The following is an 11,229-nucleotide window of genomic DNA, read 5'->3' as shown; positions in this document are numbered from 1 at the left end:
ATAAATATTCGGCCCGATGATACTGCTGCTTTAAGAGTAAGGTCCCAAGTTTACAACAGTAACATTGTGTAAAATAAACCATTAGTAAATTCATAATAGATCAGCCTTTCCTCATTGAACGTATTTTTTGCAGTTATTGGTGGCTATCCTATTGATTGAATCCTTGCTAGTGATCATGACGGAAGCAAATCCTCCCGTTCCCAAATTCGCATCTTTCCGGTCAAAACCTTCTAGCACTGTCGCAGCTATCGACCCCGAAAAGGAGGATAAACCCAAATTAGCGACAAGAAGTCAACAATATGCCCAGAAAGAAGAACGACCAAGAAATCATCGTCGGCATCACAGATCCAGAAGCAGAGAGCACCATAGATCCAGGAGCAAGGAGAAGTCGCATGCACGTGACTCCAGCCACAGATCACACAGTCGAGAGAAGCATAGAACTAGAGAGAAGGAAAGCGATGAAGGATATAGCTCCCGCCGTAGATCTCGGAGTAGAGATGACCGACGGTCTAATAGTCGACGGCCTCTGAATGAGGAGCAAATTCAAAGAAGCTCTGACGAGGTGCCCATCAAACATCAATCAGATGTCTTGGGGTCCGAAACTGCCTCTGACATTTATGTTGTTGACAGAAAAGGAGATGTGAAGAACCTGCTATACGGAAGCAATCACCGCTACAGTGTCCCACCATTTCATCGAATTGGGGCGGGTCGCGTTCTTGGTGCACCTCAAGACACAAAAATTGACAGAGAACATTCAGATGATAAGGGCATTGTACTTGCAAATTTGAGAGACTTCAGATACAATAACCGAGAGAAATACATCTTTTCTAAAGTGGAGAGAGACAGACCTCGTCTTTTGAAGATCCGTTCAGAAGTTCTGGCCGAGAAGGCTTTTTTACATGATGAGGATTTTGTTCCACTGCAGACTAGTAGAGGTAAAAAGCGAAAGAGAGTGGATCGAGAACTAGGCTCAAATTCCGAATCTGACCATGATGATACTCATTACCGTTCAATACAAGGGAAAGCCAAAACGTCTAATCAACCTCAGGATGACGCTTTCCAGTATGCTTCAGATAGTGATTCTTCAGGGTCAGATGCCGGTAGAACTATGAGACTTGAGTCTTCAATCAAACAGAAGAATATAGAGCTATCCAGAAGAATAGAGGGGGCTCCAAATGATGTAGATGCGTGGCTTGCATTGATTGAGCATCAAGATACGCTTCTCAAAGCAGGGGATGAACGTCGTCGTATCACTAATGCAGAGATTAGAAGTACGGCGGACATTAAAATTCACATGTACGAAAAAGCTTTGGACAAGATCCACGACCTACAGGACCGCGAAAAACTACTTCTTGGCCTGATGGCGGAGGGTGCAAAGATTTGGGAAATAAAGGTTCAAGCTGAGCGATGGGCACAAATTGCAAAGGACAACATCAATAGTCTCGTCTTATGGAAAAAGTACTTAGATTTCAGGCAAAGTAACTTTTTAACCTTTAGATATGAGGATGTACGTGAAGTATTCCTTAGTAGGATTCGTTCTCTGAAGGATAAGATCAGCGCCGCGCCAGAATGGGGCTCTGTGAAACTACTTTACGAGCAGCTCCTATATGTAGTGCTCAGGGCTACTATTTTCATCCGTGAATCAGGCTTCACAGAACTCGCAGTGGCAATATGGCAAGGTGTTTTGGAGATAAATTTTGAAGGACAAATATCTGTACACACTGAGCATGAGGCGTCAGGGCCGGTTGAAAACAGAACAGTTGAACTATTCGGTGAGTTTTGGGAGGCAGAAGTTCCACGGGTTGGGGAACCAGGCTCTCTGGGCTGGAAAGTATTTGCAGCAACAGGAGATGACTCAAAGGTCCCAACTGCTCAGACCGATGAACCAGAGATGTCACTCAATGGCCAAGACCTCTTTCAAAGCTGGGTCATCGCAGAATCTTCTCGTAGCAAAGCTTCTAGGGTTCCTGCAAGAACCATGGATGATACTGTGGAAGATGATCCTTATAGAGTCATTCTGTTCACTGATATCGATAATTTTCTTGTGCGACTGCCAAGATCTGCTGAGTACCTACGAAGATCTCTCTTGAATGCGCTTTTGATATTCTGTCATTTGCCTTCTATGCCCACTCAAGATCACGAGTCAAGTGTGGATTGGGGCCATGATTCTTGCTTATATAATGAGATGCTCGACTATGATTCTGGATGGGTCAAAGAGAAGTACTTGAAGAAAAAGTCTACTGAGGAATCGATCGAGGGTGAAGAAACGAAAGTGTCGTCAGTCTTTGAAACCCCTACAGCGAATCTCGCAATAGCTCCAGAATCTATGTTTAGCAATGGCTGGTTCAGTAGCTTTAAGCCATGGCGAGAAGTATACGGTAATGAGGACAATGGACCTATTTCTTATTCATGGGTTCGCAACACTTTAAAACAACTCACACAATCATATCCAATAGAAGATCTCGCCGAATACTACATGGCATTTGAATGGATAAACGAGCCAGTCACCATCAAGAAGGTCGCTAAGACTATCATCAAACAACATTCCTCCAGTCTAAAACTTTACAATGCATACGCTATGATCGAATGGTCAAAAGGCAACCAGGAAATCTCAAATGGAATCTACACTGCAGCTTTAGGGATGAATCAATCCATGACCTCTGCGCCAGAACTCAACGACAACAAAGATTCAGTGCACCTCTGGAAAAGCCTGATATGGGCAAACATCTCAACCGGGGCCAGAGAAACTGCACTTTCGCACCTCCTCTCAATCCCTCACGGTATTCCCAAACCAACCACCTCCACCGAAACAACTCCAACCGCCCTCCTCAAAACCCAACAACATCTCTCCTCCGCCCGCGACTATTTCCTTACCACGCAAAATCATACACACGCAGTCCTGTACACGGAGCTCCTTGCCCTCCTCAAGTACCTAACCACCTCCTCCACAAGCGCGCCCCAGTCCCCTCAGCAAGGAAACATCACCTCCGCTCTCGAAATTCTCACTGCCTTCTCCACCCAGCTTTCTTCTCGCTTGACATCTCCACAATTAGCCTATCCCCTATCCCTCCTCCACCAATCCACAGCCCGTTTGCTACACCACCACGCAAAGTCTGGCCCCTATCGTCCTCAAACCCTTCATTCACAACTCACCACCTCACTACGCTTATTCCCAAACAATACGATTTTCTTTTCCCTCCTCACATCTCCGACAATTGGAATTACGAAACTTGTGAGCCCAGTTACTCTGAGTACTTTGTTTTCTGATCTTTTGCATGGCTCGAATTCTTCAACTCATAATATTTTACCCCTCTACCTCAATATTATCCACCACTATCTCCAGAATACTCAATCTGCATCTCCAAACCTCAATACGATAAACTCAACATTTGTTTCGGCATTAAATATTAAAGGTTCAAAATCAAATTTGGATTCTGGACTCGCAAGTTCGAGTGCTCTTTGGAGATTGTATCTATTGTTCTGTGATGTATACCCTCAGTTTCTTCCCTCCTCGTCCTCATCTACATCCGTGTCATCCTCAAAAGCTTTAATCCTTCAATCAGGATCCTCCAGCAGGGAAAATGCCAGGGAGGAAATGAATTGCAAAGCAAATGGAATAGTAGAGCTTTGGAAGCAAGCGATAGCGAGGACGCCGTGGTGTAAGGGGATCTATATGGCTGGATTTGAGAGAATATGTGAGATGGGTGATGACGATGGTAACGATGGAAGAAAGGACAAGATTAGCAAAGACGAAGAGGTTAACAAACAGTTGAAGCATATATGGAGGGTTATGGGTGAGAAGGAGGTAAGGGTACATGTGGATTTAGAGGGGGTCTGGGATGAGGAGGAATAGGGATAGGAGCACACGAGAATGAGAGATGAAAATTGAAAACATTTTATGTATATCATTTGGTGGCTACAAAGGAGTTCTATATTGGCGGTATCAGATATCTAAGCTTCAGAGAAGAAAATGGACAGTGTCTACCTACGTTAGATCAATTAGTGAAGTCCACATTCTGAAAACCGCGATTCTATTACTTTTAACTTGATTATCTATATCTGCATCCCTACAACACCATATCCTACTCTAACACTCACATATATGAACAACCCTTTCTCCCCTTCATCCTTTCATCTCCGCCTCTCCTCTCCTCTCCACCATTCCACTCCAAATTACACACCTACCACTTAACCCCCCCCCCCCATCCAAGTCCAAATCCAAACCCACTACTATCTAGACCATCCTCTTTCTACATGCCTCCTTCCCATACCCTTCCCAAAGTCCAATCCTGTTACTCTCCCACCCACCCACCGATCCATCCATCCATCAGTACATCCACCAGCATATCTAAGTGCAGACTCAACCCAATTCACAATCCACACTCTACTTACCACTCTTACCACTCCCCAATACTCCCCATTCACAGAATCCCCTCAAAACCACAAAAAGCCAATCCAAACCTCATTTCAATTGACTTTCCCCCCCCCTCTCTCTTTCTCTTCCAAAACCCAACCCAACCCAACCCAACCAAATCAATCCAACCCAACCCAAATCAAGCTAGCCCACCAGACCCAAGCCAAACCAACTCAAACCATCAAATTAAACGAAATAAGGCGAGGCGATCTACAAATCCATCTCTCACTCTCCCATGAAGTTTCAGACACTCTTGACTGTAGTGCTAATATTACCACCAGACAGACACCGCCGATATGCAATTTAACCTCCCCCCTCCCCCCTCCCTGCTTCAATCACCTCATCACCTCATCATGAACTACAAATTGCAAATTGTAAATCAACCCGACCCAAATCAAATCAAATCAAATGAACTCAAAGTTTTTTTTTTCTCTTTCTTTCTTTCTTCCTTCTTCCTCCTTCCCACGGTACAGTCTGTGCACCCCCGGACGATCTTCCTATCCTATTCTATCCTATCTTATTGTTCACCTCCCTCCTCCCTCCTCCCCCATCTCCCATCTCCCACCTTCTATTCTTGCACTACATGCTGCATGCTACATACATCCACCATCCATACCATTTCGTCTCCTTCTCCGCTGTGCCCCTACCTACCTACCTACCTATCTACCTACACTTATCCATCCATCTCACAGTATCTCTGCAATCAAAAGGTCTAATCTAACCATCATCACAATAACAATAACAATAACAATAACAGTAACAGTAACAACAGTAATAACATTGTGTGCCCCCACACAAAGAAGACAAGCCAAGACTAAACAAAGACAGGCGGCAACCTAAGCAAGTAAGAAAGTATACATTAGGCTATGGCCAATCTAAGCCAGAGCTAAAGCTAGGAGAAGCTTCAACCTAGAATGAACTTCAAAGGAAAAGATTCAAGAGACTTCGACTAATCTACCATGCAATTGCCCATGTGGCTTATACATTCCCTTCACCATCATCACACTATCCCTCTCAACATACACAAACTCTCAACAAGCATGATTTCACTCATAAACCCAAATTAAATAAAATCAATCATCAACACGCATAGCTCATCTCAGAAAAGAGTCAATGAGGTGTAGTAAAAAAAAAGGTCAGTTACATAGAACAAAGGTACAATTCGCATCGTTGAGTTATTTTTTCTGCTTTCTGTGCTCAACCCATGCACACCCTTCCTTCCCTTTTCCCTTCTTTATCTCGTTGCCCGGCACAATCAATTGCCCCCTTTCTCAAACGTATGAACACAAATATTATGAGTTACCCGTCATGAGCCTTCTCTGAAAATTCCCCTCCCGCCTTTCTATGAAAACCAGAATCCCAAAATCCGAATGCCAATACCCGAAAACCGAATCTCGCCCGAATAACGTCCCACGTGTCTATCGTCATGTCGTGAAAATGCTGGCATGTCAATTCAAAGTAAAAGGTCGTGATTCGGCTGAAAGTCGTTGGGAAAAACGTATCGAGTGGAATTCTTGGTGTTAGTGATCGAAAAGCGTAACGGAAAAGTTGTTGTGTACAAAGTCGCATTTGGCAATGAGAGGAATAAGGAAACGAAAGGTAGGATGCGGAAGGTGTCGCGCAAATAGGTATATTTGGTCGAGATCGAGGTCTGGAGGATACTTGCAAAAGTCTGGTGAGATGACGGATCCCAAAGAGAAGCGATCGGTGAAAGGGCGCATATTGATCGAGGGCGATATTCGTTGCGTGGAAAATCGCGAATTAAGCTTATCTGCGTCCGAACCTGCTACACAAAAGGAAGTTCGTAATTGATCATTTTTATTTTTTCCTCGGAGTGACGGGCCTGCTGGAGGCACCTAGACCACCTGTTGTGACGTACTTTTGTTTTTTCTCCGCTGGTTTTAAAATCTGGAAGAAGAAAATTAATATAACACTCATAAAAATGAGGACACTGCAATTGCAACCTACCTGGAATGAACATAGCAAACTCTCATCCACACTCATCATCGCTCCGGCATTGTCAAACTCTCCACAGTAATTGGGCGCACTGAAGAGTGTTACCAATTGCCGCTTTGAGAAGAACTCGTAACCATCCTCGACGACTTGGTGAGCTCTACATATCAAATCCATATCATGCTTTTGTAGGAACCTAGAAACAACATCGGGACCGAATGTGAAGGATACACCACGATCGTTCTCGCTCCAGCCGGTGATATCCTTGTCTGGATCGGACCAGAGAAGATCGCAAAGGAGACCGCAATCAGGAATCTAAATTCATATCAGCAAAAGCTCTGGCCCCCTCCTATGGCACACTGAGAGCTGGCAAATGAAAAGCTTTATCTGGTGGACTCACATCAGTTGGTCGCATGACACGACGGATTTGCTCCATGGAGTTCAAATCTGGACTCAAACCACCGTGCATAGTGAAGATTTTTTCGTCAATGATTGCTGCAATGGGGAGGCAGTTGAAACAATCAGTAAATGTCTTCCATAGCTTGATGTTGTATCTTCTCTTGCACTCGTCGTAGAAACCGTAGATTCTGTTGATGGAGGCACACTCGTGGTTACCGCGGAGGATGAAGAAGTTTTCTGGGTATTTGATTTTGTATGCTAAGAGCAAACAGATAGTCTCGAGGGACTGTTTGCCTCTATCAACATAATCACCAAGGAAGAGGTAGTTAGCCTCGGGAGGGAATCCACCGTATTCGAACAAACGGAGGAGATCGTAGTATTGACCGTGAATATCACCACAGATCTATGATCATGCCATTCAATCAGTATTGCTTTGCGAGCCAGGCGCATTGAAGGAATGAATGCTTAATATCTTACCTTGATTGGTGCCTCGAGCTCTAAGAGGATGGGTTGAGAGATGAAAATTTCGCGAGCCTTGGTGCAAAGATAACGAATTTCTTGTTCCAAAAGCTGTACTTGTTTGCCTGGTCTGCTGCCTCTGACTTCTAGCAGTCTATCGATGATAGAGTCGAGATCGACTTCTGGTTCTGCCATCGCGTTTGTCCTCCTTCAGGAGAATTTGACTGGAGGTGTTGTAATGTAATCCGCCGCAGGTGGATGTCAAAAGACAGTGGACTGCAAGGTCGTGGATGTGTTTACGCTAGGGCTTTATTCACTTCACTTCTGGATCTGCTGCGCGTTATAAATCAGTCTGAGCCAAGATAACTTGATGTAAATAGAGCCCTTTGATTATGTTGGAAGCGGAGCTCAACAAGAATCGGGAGGGTGTGAATAGCTTACAATGAAGTTGAATCCGCCTCAATGGATTTCTTTGATGAAAACCACGTCAAAATTGCTCTTCAAGGAGTATTCTTCTTGATGTCGTGATGTTGTGGCAGTGTTAACGAATTGGGCTCGAGAAGTCGCCAACTGTATTAAGCTGAACAGAACTCTGAGTAAACAGGTATATGAAAAAGAGGTGATTTGTTATGATTTATTCACCGGTCTTTTTTGAATTATGGAATCGCCGCGTGTGTCGCAAAGGATGCGATAATCTCGTCTTAAGAATCGTCGATGGATTTTCGCAAAGTAATCTTTGTCGACTCGAAAAGATTTCGTGGTTGTCAAGTCGAGGGATGAAGTTGTTACGGGCTTGTCGGATTTCTCTTGTATTTTCAACAAGCGCGCTCTCGTTTATCGCCTTGAAAAAAGGTCAAAGGTTCGAGAACGGCCGTACAGAGCAAGCAGTGGAGCCAGGAACAGAAGAAAAAAATAAGATGAGTTTGATGTGAGAGCCAGACAGAGTCGAGCAGAAAGAGAGGAGGGGAAATTTTTAATTTTCGTTTGATATGTCGGTGATTCGGATTTTCCTCTCCTTTCCTTTCTTTTTCTGGGATTTATCTCTTTCTGGTATAAATTTTGTATGGTTAATTTTATCTGGTGGGATAACTGAAACTTTTGAAGTTATTCCAAGTCACATACACATCCTCGCGCTGGGGGCAAATATAGTAAGACTGCGGGCACTGCACTGTACTGTGATGTGATGCAAATGGCTACAGAGGGAGGAAAAGTTGGACGGATGGAGGGCTACGAAGGGGGAGGGGGGGTGGTGAGATTAATCTGGGAGAGAGGAAGAACGGCCAAGTTGGAGGATCAGTCTAGATTTATGCCTTGCTCCGGACTGGTTGACTGGACTATCATGGACTGTTGACTGCATCTCGAATTGCATAGAGTAAGTACACGAGTCAGCCAACGGCTGCATCGTGTGGTTATATCTTCTTGTATGGAATGCGGGTGCGAACGTGTGATTGATACTGAAATGCGACGATGGCACACAAGGATGCCGACAGAATGTTCCAAGGGGCATCTATGTACTCGAGTATCTATCTATGGGCAGGCATGAACGCGTACATCAAGAGGGCTACCGATGTTACGATGTGTTTCGAAGCTATCATATCATAGCCTCGACGGGTGATAAATGGTGCATGAGTGTATCACAGCAAGGAAGAAGACTACCGGTGTGCACTCATGTAGGCAAGTGTAAGTGTCCTTGATTGTATCTGAGTGCAAGTCTAATTTGGGCGATTGTTGACGAGGCTACTCTTACTCTCTGACTCTCCGGCTCTCTGACTCTCTGACTCTCTGACTCTCTTGCCATATGAACCAACGTCGACTCTTCTTTCGTGAATGCACCGTCTCACCATGCACCAGGCAGTCATGTAAGGTTGCACATCACATCTCTCTTTCCGTCAGATTCCCGTGTCACTTCTCTCGAGATTGCCAATGTTTTCCCTTGAGCACAATGAGCTTGTTCAACCCCCTCTCACCTCCCTCCACGCCTGCATCCTCCAATGATATCGATGGTCGTTGTCAAGCAGCAATACATTTCGAGCGCTTATGCCGTTGTTTTTTCTCAGACTCCAGTGCTTCATGCTTTTCTTCAAGGCTGCTTTTATGTTCCTAATTTTACAACCCCTGAAGCAGATCTGCTCTCAATCTGCTCCCAATCTCTTCCAACAAACCCAACGCCTCGCCCGGATATATACTCAATGCCTCACTGCTCAGTACGAACAGACAGAATATACGAGCTGTGCATCCGTTGCATCCATTGCACGTCTGCAGACTGTTCTCTCCACTCTTCCAAGCTTGAGGTACCCGCATGAAGTATCTCTGCTCCCAATCCACATGTGAATACGACAACCTTTACGTGGAGGATTAGATTAGACTTGGAGATTTGCAGTTACGATATACGATATCAAGACAAGAACAACGACCGCACTGATGTTTGGTGTTGCACTATCGGCCAAGATCTCAACTTCGCAAGATCTTTTGCAGCGGTCTAGCTTATATCATCGCCGATATTACAACACCGGTCCCGCCCGTACCTTAAAAGGTTGAGAATTAGTCTTCCTTTCCACTCGACCATGCTAGTTTCGGCCCCTTCCACTACTCCTATTTTGGGTTTCGGCGAATCAAACCTTATACACAGCTAATCGCCAACAGCAAGCTACATTCTACTTGTGTCCCTGTGAGAAGAGTGTTTACGTGCCTACTGATGCTTCCTCCTTGTGCATATTATTGGTTCGTCCTGCTCATTCTCACCGTTCACCGTCCGCCGGTTTGCTCTCAAGCCCATTTCTACACACACCTTTACATTGACGCACACTTGATATACCCCGCCCCACCAACAGTATCTCATCAGTGGCCCAGCCGCAAAAGATTGTCTTCCTGGACTCAGCATTGTCTGCGCCTATGCCTGGAAACTGCAGTGCCAATATCACCCTCACTTCTGCAACGAATTACACATCATCTCTCAAGCCCCCTTGGATTCGAGACACTCCATACATGGGAATCCCCTCAAATTTCATATGTTTTCTTTTCTTGTCTTCGCTTCAGCCCGACAAGCCGGCACTTTGGCAGATCACATGCATTTATCAGCTCATGATTACCCCGCTATATCTAGTATCTAATATCCAATATCCAACATCCAATATCTAATATCTAATAACAGCAGGCCACCAACCCGCACATTTCCAGAAAGTTCTTGTCGGGAGACTATCGGATCGGCCCCTTGATTCATCCTTGCCGCGTCCCGATCTAACCTGTTGTCATGCTTCTCGGCTTATGAATCGATGACCCCTCACGACTTTATCAGCACTTGGATCATGCAATCTCGAAAACGGGAATGTCTGTTTTGACGAATCGCAATGCAGTTGCCGATGTTTCTTGTTGCTGGCGGTGTAGTGCCTCCTCTCATTTCCCTTTACTTGTGTTGCACAATGATTCAACGTCGAGCTTTGTAGGTGAAATCATATCAATGTCCTTTGTTCTTTGAAGGAATATAAAGCTTGCGCGTTACAATGTCTGATGTTCACTCAATCGCCATAAGTGTGGTGATCTTGGTTTAGTTTTGCATCTTCAATCTGGGGATTTTCATGCTGCATGCACATCTTAGCTTCTTTTGCTTTTCAGACTTCCCAAACAGTGATTATTACCGTATAAACTCAACAGCTTTATATTACACTAACCCTATTTGTAATAAGATTATACCATAATTTCCTATTTTCGGGTGAGAGTGGATTGAGAGATGTCTGAACTTCAATTGACTTTGATGATCCATCTGATAATACTCACAGATCCTTATTATTCTACAGTAGGGAAATTGTAATTTATTCTGGGGTGTGCCGCTGCACATGTTGTTTTGAAACCTGCCTTACAAGTTACCCAATTGGAGAATTTACATCACTCGTTTTCTTTTCCCTTCTCCTTTCCTGTCTCTCTTTCGAACCCCCCTTTATCCACCTGGGGGAGGGGCCGAGTACTTCCCCCGTCCCCTAGACTGTCGCCTTGTAGTGTCACAGGGC

At 44.7% G+C, this 11,229-nt stretch overlaps 2 protein-coding genes across 3 annotated transcripts; one reads left to right on the top strand and one right to left on the bottom strand.

Moving 5' to 3' along the window:
• Positions 1-66: 66 nt before the first annotated feature.
• BCIN_10g03940 (hypothetical protein) lies at positions 67-4,014 on the top strand. Its single transcript, XM_024695594.1, has one exon. The coding sequence runs from the start codon at positions 176-178 to the stop codon at positions 3,851-3,853; it is 3,678 nt and encodes a 1,225-aa protein (XP_024551388.1). The 5' UTR covers positions 67-175; the 3' UTR covers positions 3,854-4,014.
• A 959-nt stretch (positions 4,015-4,973) lies between these two features.
• BCIN_10g03930 (hypothetical protein) lies at positions 4,974-8,779 on the bottom strand. 2 transcript variants are annotated; one of them, XM_024695592.1, is made up of 6 exons: positions 7,667-8,779; positions 7,244-7,558; positions 6,768-7,169; positions 6,383-6,682; positions 6,294-6,322; positions 4,974-6,197 (listed from the first exon to the last, which is right to left on the bottom strand). In XM_024695592.1, the coding sequence occupies exons 2-6, from the start codon at positions 7,418-7,420 to the stop codon at positions 6,182-6,184; spliced, it is 924 nt and encodes a 307-aa protein (XP_024551387.1). In that variant the 5' UTR covers positions 7,421-7,558; positions 7,667-8,779; the 3' UTR covers positions 4,974-6,181. The 2 variants fall into 2 exon arrangements, with proteins under 2 accessions (XP_024551387.1, XP_024551386.1); XM_024695593.1 differs by having other exon boundaries at positions 4,974-6,322.
• Between the last annotated feature and the right edge of the window lie 2,450 nt (positions 8,780-11,229).

Source organism: Botrytis cinerea, chromosome 10 (assembly GCF_000143535.2).
Source record: "Botrytis cinerea B05.10 chromosome 10, complete sequence".
NCBI lineage: Eukaryota > Fungi > Ascomycota > Leotiomycetes > Helotiales > Sclerotiniaceae > Botrytis > Botrytis cinerea.
This window is presented reverse-complemented; position numbering and strand designations above follow the sequence as displayed.

Bases quoted from the DNA above. Each gene is read 5' to 3' on its own strand.
- BCIN_10g03940 (XM_024695594.1), top strand. From the start codon at position 176: ATGACGGAAGCAAATCCTCCCGTTCCCAAATTCGCATCTTTCCGGTCA.
- BCIN_10g03930 (XM_024695593.1), bottom strand. From the start codon at position 7,420: ATGGCAGAACCAGAAGTCGATCTCGACTCTATCATCGATAGACTGCTA. The intron at 6,683-6,767 runs GTGAGTCCACCA...ATATGAATTTAG, and splicing joins GTGTCATGCGACCAACTGAT to ATTCCTGATTGCGGTCTCCT. The intron at 6,323-6,382 runs GTAGGTTGCAAT...TTCTTCTTCCAG, and splicing joins GTTTGCTATGTTCATTCCAG to ATTTTAAAACCAGCGGAGAA.